This window comes from Pocillopora verrucosa, chromosome 9 (assembly GCF_036669915.1).
Source record: "Pocillopora verrucosa isolate sample1 chromosome 9, ASM3666991v2, whole genome shotgun sequence".
In the NCBI taxonomy this organism is placed as follows: domain Eukaryota; kingdom Metazoa; phylum Cnidaria; class Anthozoa; order Scleractinia; family Pocilloporidae; genus Pocillopora; species Pocillopora verrucosa.
Window position 1 is genome coordinate 1,111,766 of NC_089320.1, and position 21,949 is coordinate 1,133,714.

Consider the following 21,949-nt stretch of genomic DNA (forward strand, 5'->3'; position numbering starts at 1 on the left):
CAGCTCGGATAATCTGCTGTTTTGCAAAGACAATACTCTTTCGCTTACATCAATTTCTTTTTTTCTTTCTTTTTCCTTTTTTTTTTTTTGTAACTCAACAATATCATGTTGAATAATTAATGTTGTTTTGACAGAATGTAAGTCAAACTAAGAAAAAATATGTTCTTTAAAGTTTCGTGTTGGGCATTGTGTCTGTAAAACACATTTTCTTTACAAATTCAGTGTAAGGTTTTCCCACTAAAAAAATGACGTGGAATTATGCAGATTTAAGACTTCTCAGCTAGTCTGCTTAGGAAACGCAGCTGCCATTCACGTTAGTAGTAATCAGTCAAAGTGTTATCTCAATTTTTCCTAGCTCGCTATCTGACTAGTAACTCTCCCTTAAATTTTTTCTTTTTCTCGAAAAACCAGCTCGGAATATTTTCTGTTTTGCCAAGACAACACTCTTTCGCTAATAAGTTTCATCATTTTTTTTTCTTCGTTTTTTTTAATTCTCGTGCATCATGTATTTGATGGATAATTTGTCTCGTCCTCAGACCTCTCTGGGGCTTCGATCGGGAGACTAGGACTAGAACTACCAAGGCGACGGAGAAGCTCTTCCCATCTTCCGCTGTGCGCCTGTCGCACACTTAATTACCACCTTGATATCTTAAAATAGAGCGAAGAAGGGAGAGGAGAACAATGTATCGAAATTGTAAGGAGAATTAAAAAATCCATCTCGATTGGGAGTTAGGGTTCATTAACTTAAGCAACGAACCGCCACTAGGACTGAACATACAAGTCCGATTAATCTATTTAAGATAAAAGAAACCAGAATGGGAACACAAAGCAGTATTTTATTTTTAACATCGCTAACATCAAGCCTTTATAATATTTCATCTAACCCCGGCTTTCTAAACAGGCAAAGCCTGATTGATTACAAAACAAAAGGTACGTATGCATTCAAACGAATGTTAAACCTTAGCAATATTTGAACTCGGCAGTTTGGCAAGACAAAAACTGCAAATCATTCATTGGCTTATTCAAATTTATGGCACAGAAGTCCATTTATTCGTTGCTCACAATCCTGGTGAATTCTGCAGAAAGATAGGAAAAATAATAAAATGAAAATAAATAAAAACTATGATGAAAAACATTGCTAAGCAACGACGTTGTTGTGCTTCGCTATATCGATCTCGCGCAAGAGGGAAGTGATTTGGAATGCGTTACGCACCATGTATAGCTGGCCTGATCGAAGCTCAAACGTCGAGGAGGGCTCATCTACAGATACATGAAGCATACAGTTATCGAAGTGGTCTCGATAAAGGAAATGATATACATTTATTTCTGGTGATCTACGCCTTACTCTATCGTTCTGGCGTTGAGCGAGATAGCAAAATTAGCATGGTAAGGTTGTAAGATACACGAGAGACAATACTGTCTAACCTGAGAGGAGACCCCCATTATTGGCGCTTCAGCATGAACATTTCTCAGTCCGCGGGAAATTATGAGACTTAAAGCAACGCGAACAGTTGACAGGTCTGCGAGGGGTCTAGCACTTACTCCTTAGTTCCAGACTTCCGGCAAAACCTCTTCCCGACTCGACTCAAACCTTCCCACAGGCGGTGAAACGTGCAGCCTGCTACGCTTATAATGACGGCCTGCTCACAAGCTTAAGTGACCAAATACTACCTTCCTATTTCTGAACCCTATCTGTGTATACCTTTTTCAGAAATTGCAAACTTTACCTTTCATATCAACAAGGCTATCCTTGTTAATATCTGCCTTTGTGAACATGTCTTTCAATTCTTTTTCCGACAAACTTTCTCCAGTGACACGCATAACTCTCTTCAGATCCTCGAACGTGATGAAACCATCATCGTCTGCATCAAAGAGCCTGAAGGCCTGGCGCAATTCCGCCTGCTGACCTTTCTCTTTTGTCTGAGACATCATGACTAGAAACTCGTTGAAGTCAATGTGGCCACTGTCTATAATAATGAATGAGAAGACTCGTTAAGTTATACATTGATTGGTTGATAATGAATTCATAAATAGGAACTAGGTTGGTTAATCTTTTAAAATGCAAGTTTACTGGTCGCAATCACAGTTCCTGAATTTCAATAAGTAATTCCAGAACATTTCTCAGTCCGCTGAGAAGCGATTTGAGGAACATGCCCTCTCGAGGAAAATCAAGAACAATAGAAAAGGGTTTCAGCCGACAGGAGTTTCTTTGAAAGAAATCAAATAAAATATTTATATATTTAAATACACTTTCTAAAAACTATGACGGGTGAATTAGGGTATTAGTAATGCTAGGATCAGCCATATCGACAGCGTCGAGATTGAACGGATTAATAAAGATGGTAAGCTTTGAGCGTTGAAAATGGAAATATGTTCTTTTTTACATGACTGTTCTTTTGTCTTTATTTCTGTATCATGTCACTGGTTTTGCAAATGTGTTAGACAGAGCTAGAGTATCAAAATTTTCACTTACTATCGGCATCCACATCCCTGATCAAGTCTTCCAATTCCGATGGGGACGGATTCTGTCCCAGTCTCCTCATGACAACTCCTATCTCGTCAGTGGTGATGAAACCGCTTCCATCGTGATCAAAGAGTTCAAAGGCCTCACGGAAATCTGGTTGTGATTGAAAAAATACACAAAATGAGTCAAATAAAACTTTTTTTGTTGAACAGATAAGCCAAGAAGTGTTATCTAAAGAAAGTGAATTTAAATTACTGTTTTGCGATAGAAATGACAGTAAAAGTAACTTTGCAGTTTGCGCTTACATTGTCTAAAACAAGTTTTTTACTTTACTTACGTTTCTTTTCCCTCTCGCTAAACTTGGCCTGAGAGATGATACAAAAGGAAACACCAGTTACTTTCAAAATTCATACTTTGACGACTATTTCAATACAAAAAACGTTTTTAGGCGTTGAAGTAATAAAAATCCCATTTTATTAAACAATGGATTTAATTGCTGTCACCGTACAAACTTTATAAATAGTTTTTCAGATTTTCAACTGCAGATTTAATGAAATCCCAACATCCATGAGGAATTAACATCAATGACTATAGCACGTTTTGCCGCAGTGTAAGGAAACACTTGAGTGATAGTTAATGATTTCATGAATACCTTAAGTGTGCATGAAAATCAATGAAGTCAAGTATTCAGGAACATTTTACTTATTTCAATAATTTCATTTTCTTCTATTACTGCTCCAAGAATTAGAATCTCCACTTAAAGTATTATTACAGTAACTTATATTCAATATTTACAGGTTAATAGGTATTATTATCATTATCATTATTAAAATTATTATTATTATAGTATTATTATTAATATCATTAGTATTATTAAAAGTACAAAAATAACTGCAGAAGTATTCCCTGCCTTTCCGCATTTTGGATTTTAGGTAGATGTAAATACATCCACATTATATATTTTAATGTCGGCGAGGCCAGAATGGAAAGTGCCACCTTGCTAATATTCGTCATTACCCGACAGTCTATTTGATTCTACTATGTGAATGGCTTTTAAGAATGCGACATCGATTTGTCAGAGTCGTACACTCTTGCCCCGCCTTGTTTTGCACGACTCATGTGCTATCAAGTGGAAATTTTGTTTTGTTTTTTAAATATTGGAAAGCCGAAATCATTCAGCAGAGAAATAAATGCCTGATTGAACAAGACTTTTTAACCGCAATGGGTGTGTTTGTAAATTTTGCATAAACTGCAAGCAGTATTGAAGTTGTCTCGAAGTTTCTTCACCTTGAAGTGATAAGCAGAAAATATGAGGTGCGAATCGACGAGGCGTGAATAGAATATATATATAGGAGTTTTTTCGGGGTTCTGTTTTGAAAAACCAATTTTAACTGCATTGAAAAGCACTGTTGCGTGACGAACGATGCCGACTTATGCAAATATTTTGTGTAGTTAGTGGACAAACTCACTTCGCCAAACAAACTTTATCCATCTAAATTGTACAAATTTAACTATTTTTGCGGATTCGTCCTGCAATTTGCTTAAGATTAATTAATGAAACAAGTAGAAACAAAAAGAGTTAAAGCTAATATTGGTACATATTCAAGGGATTTTTCTGATTGTTTACAAGCGTCTGAACGCCCTTTCCTCTCGAATATTCTGGCGAACTTTCATTCACGAATTTAAAGGACATTTAAATTGTAAGACTCTAAAGATTCAAAACCATTTGCTTCTAGTTATATATCTTCAGAAGCAAAATTTACGCCGTAAACTGTCTTTTCATCTTCTGCTTCTAGCTGCATATTACTTCAATGGTGGATAAAAATTCTGCAGCAACCACTGAAGCACATAAAGATGTAGGAGGCAAAATTTTCACGAAAGAAGCGTTAACTTTTTGTGAAATGCTCTCGATTAAGTCAGCTTTGTGTCGCCTTTTTTTGAAACAGGGAAAGATTAATATAATTCTTAAATTTTGCTGCAAGAATTCGATGGACTGCGTTTCGAAATGATCGCTGTTTGTGTCTCGTTTTAATGTACTAAATGTTATTGAAATATAATTTCACTTCACAAGAACACCTGAATGCTAAAAGGAAAGCATTTGATCATCTTTAACTCACCATTTTCTTCAACTGGACTGATTGAGTTCGGTACTTCTTTGACAAAGTGACGTGCTCCTTTGATCCAACGCTTGTAACTACAGCGTCGCTTCGCGAATGATAATTTGTACGATGCTCTAGGAAATATATTTGCAATGCAGAGCAGCATCAAAGAGATCCGTGACAATTGTGACGTCATATGCAAATAGGTCCTCTAAAAGCCGATGAGGACACAAAAAGATACGAGCCCAGCACATTCCCTATAGAACCTAAAGTACAAATGCTAACAGAGCTAAAATTGATCGAGAAAAAGAAATTTCAGGTTGCAGCGATCACAATATGTGAAAACAGTAAAATTGTAGCGGAAATCACACTGACTTTTTTTAAAATTCCCTAACGGTATTTTGTAGTCTTCAAAAATGATTCTTTGAATCTGCGAAATTTCCAGCACTTGCCCTCGATCACTGATGCAATGAGTTCTCTTAATTTAGATTATATGCCCCTAATAAAATAAATAGAGTAGTAAAGTTGATCGATTGCTTGCGCTGTTTTAAAAATGTTAGCCGGGCTGCCATACTCGATCTTGTCACAGAGAAGTGGCCCGTAGCATCGAGAGGATTAGTTTCAGAACTCAAAGACTGCAATGTGCATTAGTTTGCGAAAAAAAAAGGAAAAAAAAAAGAAAAAGAAACCTTGATGGATCGAACTTATTCGTATTTATAAGTACTTATTAGTAAAGTATGTTGTAACCTCTATTTTTAAATAACGTATGCCGCTGTTTTACTTTATCCTCGGTTCAAAAACATTTCCCTTTGTTCCTGCATTCATGTGAATTGTTGTATTGAGTAGGAAGTGAGTTAAACCAAAATGTAGTACAATAACGATGAAAAACTTCGAGGACACTTGTCCACGATTGCAACTTTCCTTTGACATTTTGAAATGTTCTGCTTGATGGGTATTTTTGTTGTGTTACTTACTAGACAAGGGGTGTAGTCTGGGAGAGTGATATTTCCTAAATAGTATCCCGGCACTTGCACTACAGAAAGTAGAGTTACTCAAGAATACTTGTTATAGCTTTTCCGCATTTAAAAATGTTGTGTGAAGCAAGACAGCGTTGACATGTGATGCCAAGTTGAGATAGGAAGTCACACATGTCACGCTTTGCCGACAATCGACTGAACACTCAAGGACACGAAAGTAAATATGCAAATTGACGGAAAGAGGGGAAACGAATGGACACCGAAAACAGCAAAACAGGCGGGTAATTCAAAGGAAAGCTAATTTATGTGACAGGACATCCAGTCCTCTACTTATTTATTTAGCCGAGGTCACGTCCCTAAACGTTTTAGAGTTTATCATGACAAAGTCGCCGTGCAATGTCACAGAGTAAGAGAAGGACATTAATAATTGACATTTTAAGTCGACTTTTATCGATATCTGTGATGTTATTTCTTAGTCAGAGCACTATTTTTGACAATCCTACAAGTAAATTGTTTAAACCAAATTGCTATTGCTAGTGTTTATATTTGAGAATAATCTAGCTGGTTAAAGCTCACAGTCTCTGATACAGGAAAGTCAATATCTAAAAGGAATTATTACGGCGTCAAGCTTACCAGATTGGTTTTGACTTGCACCGATAGAGCTGCCATTTCACTGCCGTTTCATAGGTATTCGACCGTACGTGTTAAAATTGACGGTTCTTGTGCAAGGGAGTGACGGGTAAGATAAGTCGAATGTTTACAGCGGAAGGCCTTAACACGTCACAAATCCATCCTAAGAATAGCATGCCACCGAAGTATTTTCGCGCGTCTCAAGGGAGAGTAATTAAATCCTTTGATATCGCGTATTTTAGTACGTAGTTAAGGGCCTGGGTCGAGTATATTTTTGCGAGTCTTGCCTCCAGGTAAGACTAACCATAGAAAATCGCAAAAGAGAAAAAGCGTTTTTTCTGGCAGTTTAGCTACTTTTGTCTAGCTTTCTTTTCCTACAAAAGAAGAAAAAAAATCCTTAGAAATACCATTAGTTGTACGATGGAGCTTCGTCAGAACACTTCAGAAAATGTCGAGAGTTGTGAGACTGAGAAAATAGAGTTTTAGTCTAAACTAAAAGAGGGAGACCTCTTTGGAAATTATAAGCAATTAATTCCACGAAAAGGAATTTTTAAAGGTACATTCTTAACTATGTCAATTAAAAAAATTAACAACAACAACAACAACAAACCGGAAAACGAGCGAACATGCGTACATACATGCAAAAACGCATCGAATGCATATGCGCCATGGAAACCTTTGACCCAAACATGTGGTTTTTATTTTCTATGTCCCTTATCGATCCATCACTTTAGTCCACCCAACTACAAAAAATTCAACAGGTCTTGATTTTACCCTATAGAAAAAGAAAAGAAAAGAGAACATTTTTTTCATATCTCTTTGCAAGTAGGAAAGTTGTGCATCGTAAACAACCGCCTTCTTCCCAAAATTTCCATTACGTTTGAACTCTGCCTATTGTATTTCTTTCTATATAAAGATAATTACCTGCCTAATTCAAAACTATATTTAGCGAGTTTCTGCATTCTAACTCAAGTAAACAAGTTGACTAATATAGTTTTTTAAGTCGGTCAGTGCTATCGTTTATATATGACGTTTATACTTTTGCCAAAAACTTAAGGATTTTCGTTTGCCTTTGAATTTTTCAAAACTATAAAAACCTAGCTTGTGTTTGCTCCAAATTCACAGCAGCACTGATTGCTTCAATGCCTCGAGGTATGTTTTGATAATGCTTGTACTGATTAATGTATAGCTTATTATTACTATACACAATGATTCGCGATCAATTAAAAAATTCCACTCATTTTTTTTCTGTTCCTTTATAGGATGTTTCCGTGAACGCATTTGCTGTAGTAATCTTATATTCTCGGAAGACAGACTTTCTAAGGTGGCCTACGTGTATCCTGATATTAGATGTCAAGGGTAACGGAACAAACAAAGTCAAACATGAACTTCCAGCTGGACTTTTAATGAAGGGTTCTGCTTGGATAATGATATCATTGAACTTTGAAGTCCGCCAGTGCTAATTTCCAATTGTTTTGTTTTCCTAAACAAGCTCTATTCATTGGTGGTAAGCCACAGAATCTTGTTACAAGCTCTCACGCAACTACTCGTATAATCTTACAATTAAGGTGCCTATTCTGAAAACAGGTCGTCGACATTTGCAAACAAGAAGGTACGTTTCAATGGTATTTCGGAATTTTCCGGCTGTGTTACAAAGCAATTATCGATGTCATGTAGTGATAGCAATCTCGAGAAAAACAAATCTTGAGGGAATCGATTTTGGTAAAACCTAAAAAGCTCCTTTTCTTTGACAGGGGTCAAGATCAAATCTTCAGCTCTGTCAAGATGCAACGTATGATGATCTGCACGAGATAAGTGGACAGAGACAGAGACAGAGACAGAGACAGGGAAAAATGCACGCATAGCTTTCAAATTTGACAAAGGAAAGACGTCGAAGCAAACGACTAGAGTGAACGATTCAAGCAGAGCAAAATCTCAAGGACAAGGACGTTTTCACCGTCAATTCTGAGAAACAGAAGGTTTTTTTTTTCTTATATATGTAATCGGCAAGGATGCCCTCTTCGAACTTAAAGACCAGCTTAGAAAATGCGGCTTTCTTTCTGAGATTATCAAAGATCGGCTCTTCAAGACAAAGCAGGGAACAGCAATTTGCCAAATTATCCAGCTCAAGATTCAACGAATTGACAGAACTGTACAACGAACACGCTCCGCGACACAACAAGGCAAAAATTGACAAAGTAGCCCATTTATTAGTGCAGATATTACAAGTTCAAGAAGTCCAAACTGTTAAGGAGTATACCATGAACGGATATACATTTAAGGTTCACGTTCTGGAGGACACGGAACTATGACATGCGGAGAATTGGGACATCATCTTGCAATAAGGAATTTACTGCATAGTTGTATATACGTTCAGGACAACAATGGCGATTTGAAATTAGGACATTGCACCGATATCGGCGACATTGATAACAAAAGAAATGGGGGAGGATAAAGTTTGCAGACACGAAATGATAGTTATTTGCGGTTTACAATAAGTAGAGTATCATAAGGCCTTTTAACCCTGCAGAATGAGTGATTGATATCAAATGGAACTCTGAATTTTTCTCGCATTAATACTCTCTGGAAATATACTGATGTAACCACTTTGTCACGCCACTTCTGGTTATCATCAGTCAAAAAAAAAGACCCCCCCCCCGAAAAAACTGTAACCTTCAATTGTTACATATCTACTCCATGTAAATGTGGTAAAACGTTTCTTTAATTCAAGTGAACCTGTCATCTACAACACAGCGGTGTTGCTTCAGGAAACAAAACATACGGCAGCGCTTAAGTCAAGGAAAATACAAGGTTGAGTGGATTTTGACTGTGGTATGCGAATGTACACGCTACAGATGGTTTATGTTTCAACTTTGACCTTCACAAACAAGCTCTGTTTATCTTAAGCTGTCATTAGTAAGAATTGTAGCTCATTCTCGTATTTGTTTGTGCGTGTGTGTGCGGGAAGAGACGAAACTTTTTGCATCAATCTGTTAAAGAACCTATGCTTTACAGATTAAGCCTATAAGATAATGGTGAGTTTCAATTATATGATAACTTGTGCATCTCGTTTCCACAGCTAGATTCTCTTTAATATTTTCCAAAACGATTTTTGAGAAAAAGTTAAAAGGTGCTGCTCATGTCAGCATTTCCTCTTGAGTAAAGATATCTCCCCAACGCAAGCCTTTCTCCGACGAGAAAACTCGGTTGAATAAAAAATGTTGAGACCTTGATTGAAAAGTCTGCGGCAACCCTTGGTTCCAAACTGAAATTTGTCTGTTATCAAACGTTATGCTTAATACGGTATTTCAAAGATGCAAGTCATCCTATCCAGAGACTTGTAGACTTATCGGTCACTTTTGATAAACTTTCCAAAGGCTTAAGGGTCCTTAAAGCAATCTAAAAATCCATATGGTGGATCTTAAAAGTTGTGTTATCATTGCGATATGACATGACGTAAAGCGTGACCTGTTCGTTTCAGTCCTTCACGCGATGTACCGTAGTGTAAACTGCCTTTCGTCAGCTGACTCGTCCCAGTCGACTTGAGTTGAGTCAGATTCATAAGAACTGACTGAACAGATCAGTTATTTTAAAACGGAACTCTCATTTGCCACGACCGGTGTGATTGGCCCAAACTCCTGCAGGAAGCCCTAAACATTATGAGTTGCCATTAATGCTCGTTTTTCTTAAGATGCGCGTGAATACAAATTTCTTCTTGGACCAGCCAGGAACAGACCAGGGCTATAATTAAAGTGTATATCGTGCTAACGTCGAAAAAGATGTTTTGAGAGTATGGGATAACTTGCTCCCGCTCATTGTGAAAAGGTTTTAATAATGGATTAACCAGAGATGGAGAAGCAAATCTTAACTTAATGATGTCCATTTTCAAGAAAATTTAACATAGAAGAGAAAAGGTCATAATCTCTTGGTATTTTAAATAATAGCTGAATAATTCTCTTCTGGCTGAATGTGACGGCACTCAGTTCCAATGGAGACGTTTTTAGGATTTGATAGATAGCAAGAGATTTATATTCTCTTGTAAATAGTTATGTTTAACCGACACCTTGCACTGTCATAGTGAAAAATAACACAATGAGATTTCGTCAATATGCATGCCAAATAGGGATTATTATTTACTATCAAATTCTTCTAACTAACATCCTAAGAATTATGTGGTAGACAGTTAGAAGAATAAGCAATAAGATCTTAAGAGTGAAATGGTAAAATAGCCAGACATAATAAGACGAAGGCGGAATGTCTGAAATTGCAATTGCCAGTAGGTCTTCTACAAAACATTGCCGAGAATCGAAGGATGTTATATCATTGAGCGAAAACATACTTCCCGGAAGAAGGCCGAGCACTCGCTCTTTCACTAGGGAACTATAGTAATATTGTTTACCTTTCACAACGAACGAGGAAGAAAAAATATGTCGAAGAGTAGAGATTCAGTAAATAAAACCTAGCAAACATTAATGTGGATTGAGTTCAAAATCAAGGGCTTTACGAAAGAGATTTATTCTTGTCAGGGATTCCCACCGTGAACCGTAATCCTTAATCGGGTAGATGGGCGATATTTGACGTCAATAACATCACATCCATCATAGTTAAACTCCTCCTAACCTCTTCGAAATTCTTAGACATCTTCTCCTTTTTTTTTTCCCCTCTTGTTAATTTAGTGGGAGGGGCGTTCAATATATCTATACAGTGCACCCCTCTCCCCCCCCACTGTCTTAAACATACAAACGTCCTTCTGTAAACTTTAAATTTAGAGCCAAAGTTTCCCGAATGAAATGCCTGATCAGATGAAACTTCCTGAAACCACCAAGATTAAGGGTGGGTATGTATGAAACTTAAATTTCCTGTTCAGTTTAATTAACTTCTGCTATCAATTAATCTTGATTAATCTATACCTATGAGGAAAAGTGACTTTTACCTCAAGTTTTACACTATGTCTTACTTATTTTGTGTTTTAAATTTTACTTTTTAGGAAAGTCCTGGGTTTCAATGATGAATTTTTTTTTTCCTGAGAAGCCCATTTTATACACTTTAAAATGACATATTGTAGGTGTTATTCCTGTAAATATTTGTTGAGATATGAATTAAAAACTGAATGTGGACAAATTTGTGCGTTTTTTGTAACTGCAGGAGTTGGGTTAAAATTAGTGATTTCAAGAATGGTTGGGAATTCTAATTTTGGAGAAGGGTCCCAGTGTTAGAATGCTCTGCTGTACGATCTCCGTGTACGACTTTTAGTGTCAAGGTTTTTCTTTCCTTCTTTCTTTTGAAATCGTTTCATTATTCTTTCCAGGCACAAAGAACAGAGCGCCTCGGGAGAGGGAGAATTTTTCAGATTCTTGATAGGGGTGCGACACCAAATTTTTTTTAAATCCTGACCCCGTTTTTGATCGACAAATGCCATCTTCAACACAAAAGATCAAGAACAAACCACAAACAACGCACGGTGTTCCTTGATCATCGTCTTCATTACTTCTGCAAAGTACTTTCTTTAACTTTTTATACGGAGAAGTGTACCTCCACCCCTTCCTTGAAACATCGTAAGACGTGTCCGACTGCATGGCCGGTCTGTTTATTTCACTTTTAACCTTTCCCTCCCTCCCCTTACCCCCCTATAATGAGGCGCAAAGTGATATTTGCATTTAGATTCTTATCATCATAATCCAGCAAGGAAAAGGACTCATATTGGGTCAGCTACTTTGAGTTTGCCTGCTGCGACACGTACATGTTTTGAAACAAACAGGATTTCGTATGAATCAAATTTAGACACAGAAAAAAATCTAAATTTGATACCTATAAGACGCGTACACCTTAATCCGGCTAAAGTCATTTATTTGGGTATTTTTAGAATAAATGCAATAACAATAAGGCTTATCTCTTCCATATCTCTATCCCTTAAATATATTTCCGTTGTCTGATAAGCTTTTTCATTTTTGCCGATAAGCGAAAAAAAAATTTGCATTCATCTCGAAGCGTTGCGAGTTAACACACAGCTACATTGCATTGTTCGCGCTTGCGGTATTTCGAAAGCTCTGTAGCCAGTTTGGTTGAATTGCGGCTTCTAATCTACAGCCTGGTGTGATCGGCAAAAAATTCCCTTCAACCCTTAGCTGTCACTCGTGGAATGCTGATTGATCGGAGAAAACTTTTTAAGACCTGAAAATATTCAAGGGTGTAGTATATGATCATTATAATGATGTGATTACATGGCGATTGCAGATAAAATTTCCGTGAAAGTCGCTTATGCAAGCAGCAAGGGTAGAATTATTCTTCAAGTGAATCTTTGTTCTCTCGTGGAACGAATCTAGCCTGATACAGAACAGTAGACAAAGACGTTGGGAAAAAAGGAGAAAAGAGACATCTTTCAACGACGAGGACTCGATTACCAAACAATTACAGCAATTAGATCTCGTTCAATTGTGTAACAGTTAATCCTGAAGGTTGCTATGGAAAATTCAAAGGCCCAACACGATGCTATATCAAGAGTCCAAACAAATCTGGATAAAATCCTTCAAGAAACAGAGTGTGCCCTGAGAAAGAGCAAAACAAATTACCTGGACAGTGAAGAGGAACAAAAACTCAAGGAGAAAAAGGCTTTGGCGGAAGCTGGACTGAGGCGAACTACATCGAAATTCGAAATGGTCAACGTTTTGTTGCAAATTCTTCACAAACAAGAAGAATTAACGGTAGAGGAGTATACGATCGACAATAGCACGTTTAAGGTTCTTGTTATCGAAGACACAGAATTTTAACTCTTGGATTGAAGAATTATTTTTAACAACCGCCGTTTCTACATTGGAATGACGAACAGCATCGCTGGGGAGTTTTAATTGTTAAAAGAGTCTTTCACAGCGGTTTACGAACGTTAAAAATTGAGGCAGAGTCCAAAATTTCCTCAGTAAAACATAAAGATGGTTGTAAAACGGAGAATCTCATAGGACAAATTCAATGATTTAGAGACTAAAGATATATTTCTGTCGGGCAGCATTCTTATTTGGTGGCCCAGGTATGAATATTACCCATTAGCAGATCAGACATGACAGCCGGTGTGATATTTATCTTTGCGGATTTGCCGGAATTATACATAAGCTGTTACTCCTACGGTAATGTCAAAATGTGCATTGAAAAATACCGATGATTAATCTCGACTGAAACTAGTCTAATAATGACATATCCTTTAGAGGAATATATAGGCAATATTGATCAACTTTGTAATTTTATAAGTCAGAGGTATTATAAGCTTATCGATAGACGCACAGAAAACTCTTTATCAACGGGGAGCCAGTTTTTTTCCTAAGTTATGGAGGAAAAGCTCTTTATGGGGTTTGAGCATACATTCATAATCCTTCTGATTACTACTATCAAATAATTTTGTCTGAAAGTCAAAATAATCCTCACTTTGTTGTTAATTTCTTGGTATGATAGATAAAAGACTTCTCTGGAAATATTTAAAGTTGTCGACTAAGAGACCCATGAACGGTTCTTGAAGTCTCACAAGCTCTAAGCAACATTTCTCTACCTGCTAATGCCTCAATGAATCGTTTTTGTTAATTCATCTAAAATGAGAACTCAGAAAATTCACTGAAAAACTGCTAAGTTTCATGACCGATGGAACGACTCTCCAACGGAATCCATCGACCATAACCGATTTTCCTACCATCGTGCCCAAGAAAAGGCATACAGAATTTTTTCCAACGAAGCCTTACCAAGAGGGGTGAAATCAGCAGTCAGTTGCTTGTCACTGGATCTGCTCAAAAAAGAAAAGAAAATACTCGTATTGCGAAGTTTTGCAAACAATTAAGCGGATTCGCAGATGTAAAAGATACCATTGACAGCCGGGTGGGCTAAAACTTCTAATTGGGGATTAGAACTCTTGTCTTCGTTGGGCCTTGGTGGCATGTCAGTGTTTTTCGAAGAACTTGTCCGGTTTTCTAGTTAGAAAATTTGAAGTCTGGATAAGGTAGAAGAAAGACAATACATGCTTAGATACCGCGGGAGGTTTGAGAGAATCAGCAAATTTGCATACTCCAATTCATGCTACAAAAACGAAATCCCTAGGTATCCCCTGAATTCGAGAAACGCGAAGCCTGATCGAATACTCCCCACCAAAAACTTGGGAATAAAGATGACATTCACTGAGAGATATTCCTTAACTTTCTGCTGACACGCTTTTCGTGATTTTGATATTTCTGATTTAATTTGTCTTAGCTGGACTATATCTCTCAAATTAAAGAAAAAAAAGATTATGAGATGAAATTCATTGTCGAAAGAGCTGTGTGAAAGAAATTAAATTGCTCTAAGATATGCCCAAATGAGATTGAACGAGATTCATAGGGATTCGGTATAAGGGTGCGTCATTAAGTATGGTGATTTGAGTTGACAGCTCAACTGAATGTTGTCACATTGATAATTCCTAGCGAGAAGAACAGCAGTCAACTCCAAAGCGGATTGAGGCTAAGTTCTAGCAGATGTTCAAACAAAAGTCATATCATTAACGAAAACGAAAAAAAATAAATAAATAAAAAGGAGAGTTTTTAATTAGTATTCAATTGAAAGGACGTCCTATACGTATACAAATGAGCAATTTCGCTAGAAGTAATAAATTATTGATAGCTTAGTTTTGATTGCTATCCAATAGCCATAGTAACTAATGATGTAATTATAACATTCATTATGACTCTGACCCCATCAAAACTCCTTTCATCTTCGCTGTAACACTGAAATAGAAATTGTCAAAATTCTGCCATGAAAGGTGTCACTACCCGGTTAATGGTAACAGCTATGATATAGTTTCTCTTAAGACTCTTAACGACAATTCTTTCCTGATGGCGTTGAAAGAGGTCTTTCTGGTATCACTACTTCTTTGGTTATTGCCAAAATATGGTTTCGTGAGTGGTATGTCACTTTATACACTTATGCAGCTCTTGCGATGATGTCCAAATGTAAGAGAAGTGATCAGAACACTAGTCGAGTGGCGATGCGATGGGCGAAATAGCCTCCTAGAAACTACTGTTGCATCAAGTAATTATAAGTATTTGAGAAAATTTTGAACTTCTAAAATTATGATTTATATTCATTTTAGTGAATTTGTGCAATTTTTGGTTTGTTTTATGGTATTTGTTTGTTTAAAGGCAAACCAAGTAAAAGGTCCAGAGACAGTTCTCTCTCATGTCCGTCTTTAAATGGTGGAGTTTAGGGCTTATTTAGTCTAAAAGTTTCTTTAAAATATACGGCATTTGTGCATAGCCACACGAATTGCAACGACCAGCAATCAACCTTGACAAATTAAAATCCCTCAATGGGAAATTAAGAAGAAACAAATTAAGATACTCTTGTAGTTAGTGACGGTAAAGATCCTCATCAAATATGTTAATTAGGAATTGAATTCCTTTGACGTTGTCGTGGCAACTCGACTGTTCATGTTGTCACTTGGTCACGTGAACTTCATTTACATTTTTCTTTTCTGCATTTTCTTTCATTTTTACATTTTTTGCTTTCTCACTGGAGAACATCACACAGACTGCAGTATTTGTGGGAAACTTACCTTTAAAGCATCATTTTTCCAATGATAATTGCATTCTTTCATTTTTCAAGATATTTGCAGAAGTCTCCGATTTACAAATGCTAAATCTGGTGTTGCACTTTCAAACCACGTGATTGTGGATTTCAAAGTTGAAGACGAGGAGCATTGCCGGCTGAAATGTTACATGGAGAAGACTTGCTTCTCTTACAACTATGGTCCCTCCTTGGCCAGAGTACATGGCTTCACTTGTGAACTGAACGACGTAGATGCATCATCCCACCCAGATGATTTACAACCTCGAGACGGGTTCGTGTATCAAACAGCTCAGGTAAATATCATCATTTCTTCAAATCAATTTTGAGAGTAGAGGACGAGGGCTGAAGAGTAAAGTTTGGAACTCTGTTTGTCAGGAATGAAATCTAACACTGTATTTTATCTCAGTGGGCTCTACATTGTATAGTCTGCTTTTGCTTAACCTAGCTGTCCTTAAGACTAGGAAATAAAAATAGAGCGCAGTGAGACAGAAAGGAAGAACAGAGGACGAACTCTTTTCCTCGTGTGGTTTTTGACAGGAAATGTGTGGTGATGTTTTCTGCCCTTCATATGCTGTTTGCCAACGGGACAGTTCCAATAGAGAAAGATGCTTTTGTAAGCCTGGAGTAACTCAAGGGAATTGTGAAGGTTTGATTACACTTGTTATAATTTTTTCAAACAAACAAACAAAAAAATAATAAAATATCCAATCATTTAAACGGTATATCGATAGATCACCAAATATCGAACGCGTGATCGCGTTAGACCTCATCAATCGATCGATCGATCAATCAGCCCCCATCAGCAAATCCCTTAACCCGTTGACCCCCAAGAAGGATTTTCATCCAATTTGCCCTTACGATATTACCGCTTAATCACACATTTAGGTTACAATAATAAATGAAATGATCACCAGATAAAGAAGCTCTTGATCGGTAAAAAATTCTTTACGTCAGCACCTTAGCTAATGTACAGAGTTTTAAGTAAGCCTTGAGATGCGATCCCTTTATGAGACACAGTGATCTAACTATTGAATGAAAGTTTACTTTAGGACGTGAAAAGTATGCTTATGAAGCAATGTACCAAACGCCAAGCCACAAACAAGCAGTCAGTAAATAAAGCAAAATCGCACTAACATATGCTGCATTCTCCTGTTTCTCCTAGGCATGAAAAACACTACCGTTGTTAAATCTTGCAAGGAGGTTAAGCGCCTAATACCTAGTTATCCAACAGATGTTTACCGGATTAACCCAGATGAGGATAACCCAAATGCTTTCCAAGCGTATTGTGATATGGAAACTGATGGCGGCGGCTGGACTCTTGTTTACAGCTATACTTTCACTGATTACAACAATTTCCTGAGTGACACCAATGCCGTAACTCCAATCCCCAACTGGCCTTTCGTGTCGCAAACCTCGTCTTTGACGAAGGTGCCTCTAAGTGAGACAGATTTTGGAGCTATGAATTTCAGTCTTTGGAAATTATTGGGAAGTGAATTTCTTATCAAATCCAACATCAATAACTGGATTGCGTGCATGCCGGCTGAAGGTAGTTTGGTTGAAAGACTTAAAGGAGATATTACCTGCAGAATGATAAACGGTTGGACTCAAAAATGTGCTGATGTTGTGCCAGCTATAATTGGAATTAACGAATGTGGTGTAAAGCTGAGAACTGACAGGGGTGTACGGAGTTTGGTTTATTTCTTCGATATCTGTACAGGTTCCATGGCACCCATCCACGATCCATGTGGAACTTCTAAAGCTAATCAGATTGAAGGAGTAAAAAACCCTTATGGAACTATTTTCGTGCGTTGAAGGGTAAACGCATCAGTTTTTAGTTTCTCAAGACAAAATAAAAAAAAAACAAAAGAACAACTAATTGAAAATAAACATTTAAAAACAAAGCCAAAACACTAAAAAAAAAATGAGTGTACAAATATAAAAAGAAAAAAGTGAACACACATAAGAAGCAAAACGAAGTTACGAGGTGAACTAGCGCGAAAGAAAAGAAAACAGGAAACAAAACCAAAAACAAAACAAAACAAAACGAAAGAACAAAAAATAACCAAAACAAAATAAAATAAACTAACAGATAAAAAGGAGGGGAGAAAAGACGGAAAAGAGAGCCAAGAAGACTTAACTCAAGTAAGAAAAAAAATACAAAAACAAAAAAAAAAAAAGAAACATTGTAGAAAATTTAAAAAACCACAAACAAACAGACCAAAAGAATACAACAACGGTAACATACACCGAAAAAAGTTGTCAGTGTCCCTGCTCTGTTGTTCGTGAATGATTTGAGTCATCTTTGTGTCAAGAATATGCTCCAGGCAAAGAGTTTTAAGAAGATGCCGGAGCAGGCTCTTTGCCAGAGCAGGCTCTTTGCCAGAACAGGCTCTTTGCAAAATAGGCTCTTTGCCAGAGCAGGCTGTTTAGAAACACACACATAAAAGAAGTCGTTGATGAAAATGTTCTGAAAATTTGCATGTGAAAAATTTTGGGTTACTGCTGCCATTCTTCCATAATTATTCATATGTCTTCTTGAGAAATGTGCTTTTGCGTTATATTTTCATTCATCTCAAGAGGAATAGCTATCCCGACGAGTTAAGACAAAGAGACTCAAAGTTTGTTCCAGCATCACATAAAATCCGGTCTAAAGGAAGAACAGGTAGTTATTGAAATTAATTAGACGTGAGAAATATTACAGCTGAAGTATATATAAGTCATCGCACAGTTATCCAAGTATAACCTTCAAAACTAGTATTTCTAACCCTCGTGGAGATTGACTTAAGTAAATGTTGTTCCTTTGTATATTCAAGTTTTTGTATTGGCAGCGAGAATAATTATAAATCATGTCTTCCCCGAAAATATCCACCTTCAACAAATTTCTCTTGATTAAAAACTCTTTTCGGCTCTTGACAGAATCAGTAGTTTGTATTTTAACTCAGCGTGTGAAATTTAATTAACTTTGTTTGCTTTCCCTTTCAAAAATCCTAGAAAGCACATTAAAACTGAGCAAGTTGGGATTAAATTTATTTTAACTTCCCAAGAAAAAAATGTTTATGCATTTTAAGTTCTTCAATAACGTGTAATTTAATGTGGATAAAAGAAAATGTCATCAATGTTTGATTACTGGTTTGTTTGTGGCCCATCTCCAGGAATTGCATCATGTCATCATTGTTAATTTTAATTTCTTCGCTTTTTTATATCTGTATAATTTTACATTGTTTAAAGTAATCCTTCTTCGTTTCCTTCTTATTCTGTGGACAGTATGTCGTCATTTTCATTGCTTAATATAAATAAAGGTAAAGTCATTTATCAAAGTAAGCGCTGTTAAAGAGCGGTTTTTCCGCGATTCTGCGTCATCACTGGCCTTCCTCTCATTGGGCTGTTTATCAGTGCAGTAACAGCCCGCTGTTCGTCGTTTGCGGCCCGCTGTGCGCGTGCTCGAAAATTGCACTTTGCCATTCGGCTGTGTTTACTAATGCATTTGAAATAACAACCTTTTATTCAACAAACAGAACATAGTAAACGCACTGGGGATTGTTGTTGGATCCGCCACCAAAAACTCAAGACAAACTGCATTATATTTTGGACGGAACTGCCTTCAAATCACAGGCATATGTCCTCTCAAGTATCACCTAGAAACATGGCGTCTGAGTCACTCCATTCTCGCCAAAACAAAGCAGATACGTTCGTCGTTTCAATCCCTGACGACGCAAATGGCAACCAGCTGGTTTTAAAGAAATTGAACGAAATATACAGCCCTGCGCTAAAGTTGTTGAAGCTTTTCGGGGCGTACTATGGACAAACCAATTTAAAACATTTGGAATGCATGCCAACCAGTCGGCGTGGAAAACAAATATTTTCGAAGATATATTGTGGTCTGATGATATCCCTTTTATGCTTAGACTGCGTTATGGCTGTCTCTGGGATTTTTACTTCAGGGGCAGAATTTGTCTTTTTGATGTTTGCTCTTATAAAACTTATGATAGTTATCTGTGGAATAACCTCATTAGCGTTCCTTCCTTTAACTACTCCCAGAAGATGTCGATTCGAACAATACCTTCGTCGCCTAATCACAAACAGCAAAGGTATCAATTTTAATTTTGTGAGGAAAAAGTCGAGAAAAGGCTTCATAGTTATCTGTTTACTTTATGTACCAATTGTTACGTTTACCGTTATCGGTGATCAAAAGTTGGACCTTGACCTTACTTGTTGTAAGCCTTGGAGTGAGTGGTTTGGCTTTCGAGTGATTGCGCAGTTGTCTACAATTATTGGCAGTGCAGTGTGGTTGCTTTCGATGTATTTCTTCTATCTAACCTGTAGAATCCTAGTAGAATGTTTCGATGGGCTTTATAAGAGAATGTCATCATTACCTCCGCTCTCAGCAGACTTTCCATCTTTAAAAATGGAACATCACAAGTTATGCGAAGTAGTCGAACTTGCGGACAAGATGCTCTCCCCACTCCTTCTCGGGGTTGTGGCGTTGTACATCCCAATGCTGTGCATCAGTTTTTACAACTCTGTCATTTTCCGAGAGGATTTGAAGTTGATGGCCCTTGCTGCTGATATTTCCTGGTGCTTTATTGCAGCAGGCGTCTTAGCAATTGTCCTGTTCTTTGGATCTAAAGTCAGCGAAAAGGTGTGCCGGGAAAATTTCATATCAGTTCATTGATCGATCTGCCTTTTAAACGTTTTTGATTTACCAGTTTGCATTTTTATTGTTGTACCGTCGGTTGGTGTAGTATATTTATTATGTTCCTATTTATATACACTTAGTATTCCTCAGATTCTTTTTTTTAGATTCACAGTTTTCAAAAGATTTTGCAAACGCTTCCCGTCTCGACAGCAGAGGAAGCAAAGGTAACTCTCATTTTCTCTATCTATGTATTTATTACCTTATTCTAACCCCCATTTCCTGTTTCGCAAAATGCTTCACGCAAAATGCTTCACGCAAAATGCTTCACGCAAACCAAAGGCAACAAATGTTATCGAAAGCCTTTCCCATGCTTTTAGCAATTCCTAAAGCTTTCTTCCTTTCTGACCATTTCCAGGTATTGCTGTTTTTACTCGACCTTCAAGGAGAACCGAAAGGTTTATCAATCGGAGGATTGCTGGTCATAACTAAGTCCACATCCTTAGCGGTAAGACTTGTGATCTTCATCTTGTCTAGTTTCTTCTCGCTTATGATTGAATTGAGATTGAACTTAATGAAAACCCTACACATTTTGCGAAATTTCACTGTCTGATAATGTTCTATTTCAGATTGCTGGAATGATAGTCTCCTACTTCACAGTTCTTCTATCTTTGCCGCGTTGACGTTTGAAAGATATAACATCGTTTAGAGTTATGTCAATGACAGAGATGGTTCTCAGATTTCAATCGAGGGCTAGTCTCTATCACTGAAATTGTTGGTTTTCTCGAGGTAAAAATTGATGTCAAGGAGAAGCCTTGTGACATTTTATCCTTTTTGGTAGCAATGCAGCCTTCAGTAGACTTGCCATTTCAAAGGTTGTTGTAAAGTTATGACTTGTGCTCTGGAGCATGCTTTTCATTTATACGAAAATATTGTGATATAGAAATGAAATATGTAAAAATTTAATAATTAGTCTTATTTAGTGACTGATGCAAATCCTTATAATTATGCTCAGATAGCCCTTGATAGGTTTATTGTAAGCCATGATAATAGTTTTGTAGGTTGTACTGACAAAGGATTGTAAAAATTTGTAATATTATGGCGCTATAATAAGAACCGGCTTTTGTTAGTAATATTACTAGGCTTATAACAAATGATACAATTTCTTTAGAGATTGCTTAGTGTTTAATTTTTTATCAGTTCACATTGATATTTGTAAAAGTTGCTTAAAAACCATGTTGATTAAGAAAATTCACGTCTTAATCGATAAAATTCTCTCAAAACTGGGAAAATGTGATGTATTTTTCTTTAGTTAACTACAATTCATAATTTTTTATCCTTTCGTTTTTTTGCTTTCTAAGCACGATATACATTTAACAAAGTGTGTTACGACATTGTGCAATGAACTGTTGTGTCTCTGCAAAAAGCTGATATCAATTCTTTTTCATTGTTTGTTTTACTTTGTTTAAAGTTTGGCAGTTCCCTATCTTTCTCGTAATAGTTGTTCTGTCATGCGCATTTGTGTCAACCGCAATATTTCTCTTGATTAAATACTGAGTTCGAGCGCGTTTAA

At 36.9% G+C, this 21,949-nt stretch overlaps 2 protein-coding genes and 1 long non-coding RNA gene across 4 annotated transcripts; 2 read left to right on the forward strand and 1 right to left on the reverse strand.

Moving 5' to 3' along the window:
• Window positions 1-818: 818 nt before the first annotated feature.
• LOC131771137 (calmodulin-like) lies at window positions 819-6,322 on the reverse strand. Of its 2 annotated transcripts, none has more exons than XM_059086904.2 (5): window positions 6,174-6,322; window positions 2,802-2,829; window positions 2,474-2,617; window positions 1,728-1,967; window positions 819-1,076 (listed from the first exon to the last, which is right to left on the reverse strand). In XM_059086904.2, the coding sequence occupies exons 1-5, from the start codon at window positions 6,207-6,209 to the stop codon at window positions 1,048-1,050; spliced, it is 477 nt and encodes a 158-aa protein (XP_058942887.2). In that variant the 5' UTR covers window positions 6,210-6,322; the 3' UTR covers window positions 819-1,047. The 2 variants fall into 2 exon arrangements, with proteins under 2 accessions (XP_058942887.2, XP_058942896.2); XM_059086913.2 differs by lacking the exon at window positions 6,174-6,322 and adding an exon at window positions 4,582-4,729.
• Window positions 6,323-7,508: 1,186 nt separating this feature from the next.
• On the forward strand, window positions 7,509-9,235 carry LOC131771162 (uncharacterized). Its single transcript, XR_009339166.2, has 2 exons — window positions 7,509-7,782; window positions 7,925-9,235. It is a non-coding gene; the product is annotated as an uncharacterized lncRNA (long non-coding RNA).
• A 9,079-nt stretch (window positions 9,236-18,314) lies between these two features.
• LOC131771367 (uncharacterized) lies at window positions 18,315-21,514 on the forward strand. The gene is made up of 5 exons (XM_059087149.2): window positions 18,315-18,405; window positions 19,259-20,382; window positions 20,544-20,603; window positions 20,795-20,884; window positions 21,006-21,514. Exons 2-5 carry the CDS (start codon window positions 19,360-19,362, stop codon window positions 21,057-21,059), a joined length of 1,227 nt encoding a protein of 408 aa, XP_058943132.1. The 5' UTR covers window positions 18,315-18,405; window positions 19,259-19,359; the 3' UTR covers window positions 21,060-21,514.
• The last annotated feature ends 435 nt before the right edge of the window (window positions 21,515-21,949 follow it).

Excerpts from the sequence above, each read along its gene's own strand:
- LOC131771137 (XM_059086904.2), bottom strand. The coding sequence starts at position 6,209 with ATGGCAGCTCTATCGGTGCAAGTCAAAACCAATCTG. Across the intron at positions 2,830-6,173 it reads TGCAAGTCAAAACCAATCTG|GCCAAGTTTAGCGAGAGGGA; the intron begins GTAAGCTTGACG and ends ATCATCTCTCAG. Across the intron at positions 2,618-2,801 it reads TAGCGAGAGGGAAAAGAAAC|ATTTCCGTGAGGCCTTTGAA; the intron begins GTAAGTAAAGTA and ends AATCACAACCAG.
- LOC131771367 (XM_059087149.2), top strand. The coding sequence starts at position 19,360 with ATGTCCTCTCAAGTATCACCTAGAAACATGGCGTCTGAGTCACTCCAT. Across the intron at positions 20,604-20,794 it reads CGACAGCAGAGGAAGCAAAG|GTATTGCTGTTTTTACTCGA; the intron begins GTAACTCTCATT and ends GACCATTTCCAG. Across the intron at positions 20,885-21,005 it reads CTAAGTCCACATCCTTAGCG|ATTGCTGGAATGATAGTCTC; the intron begins GTAAGACTTGTG and ends GTTCTATTTCAG.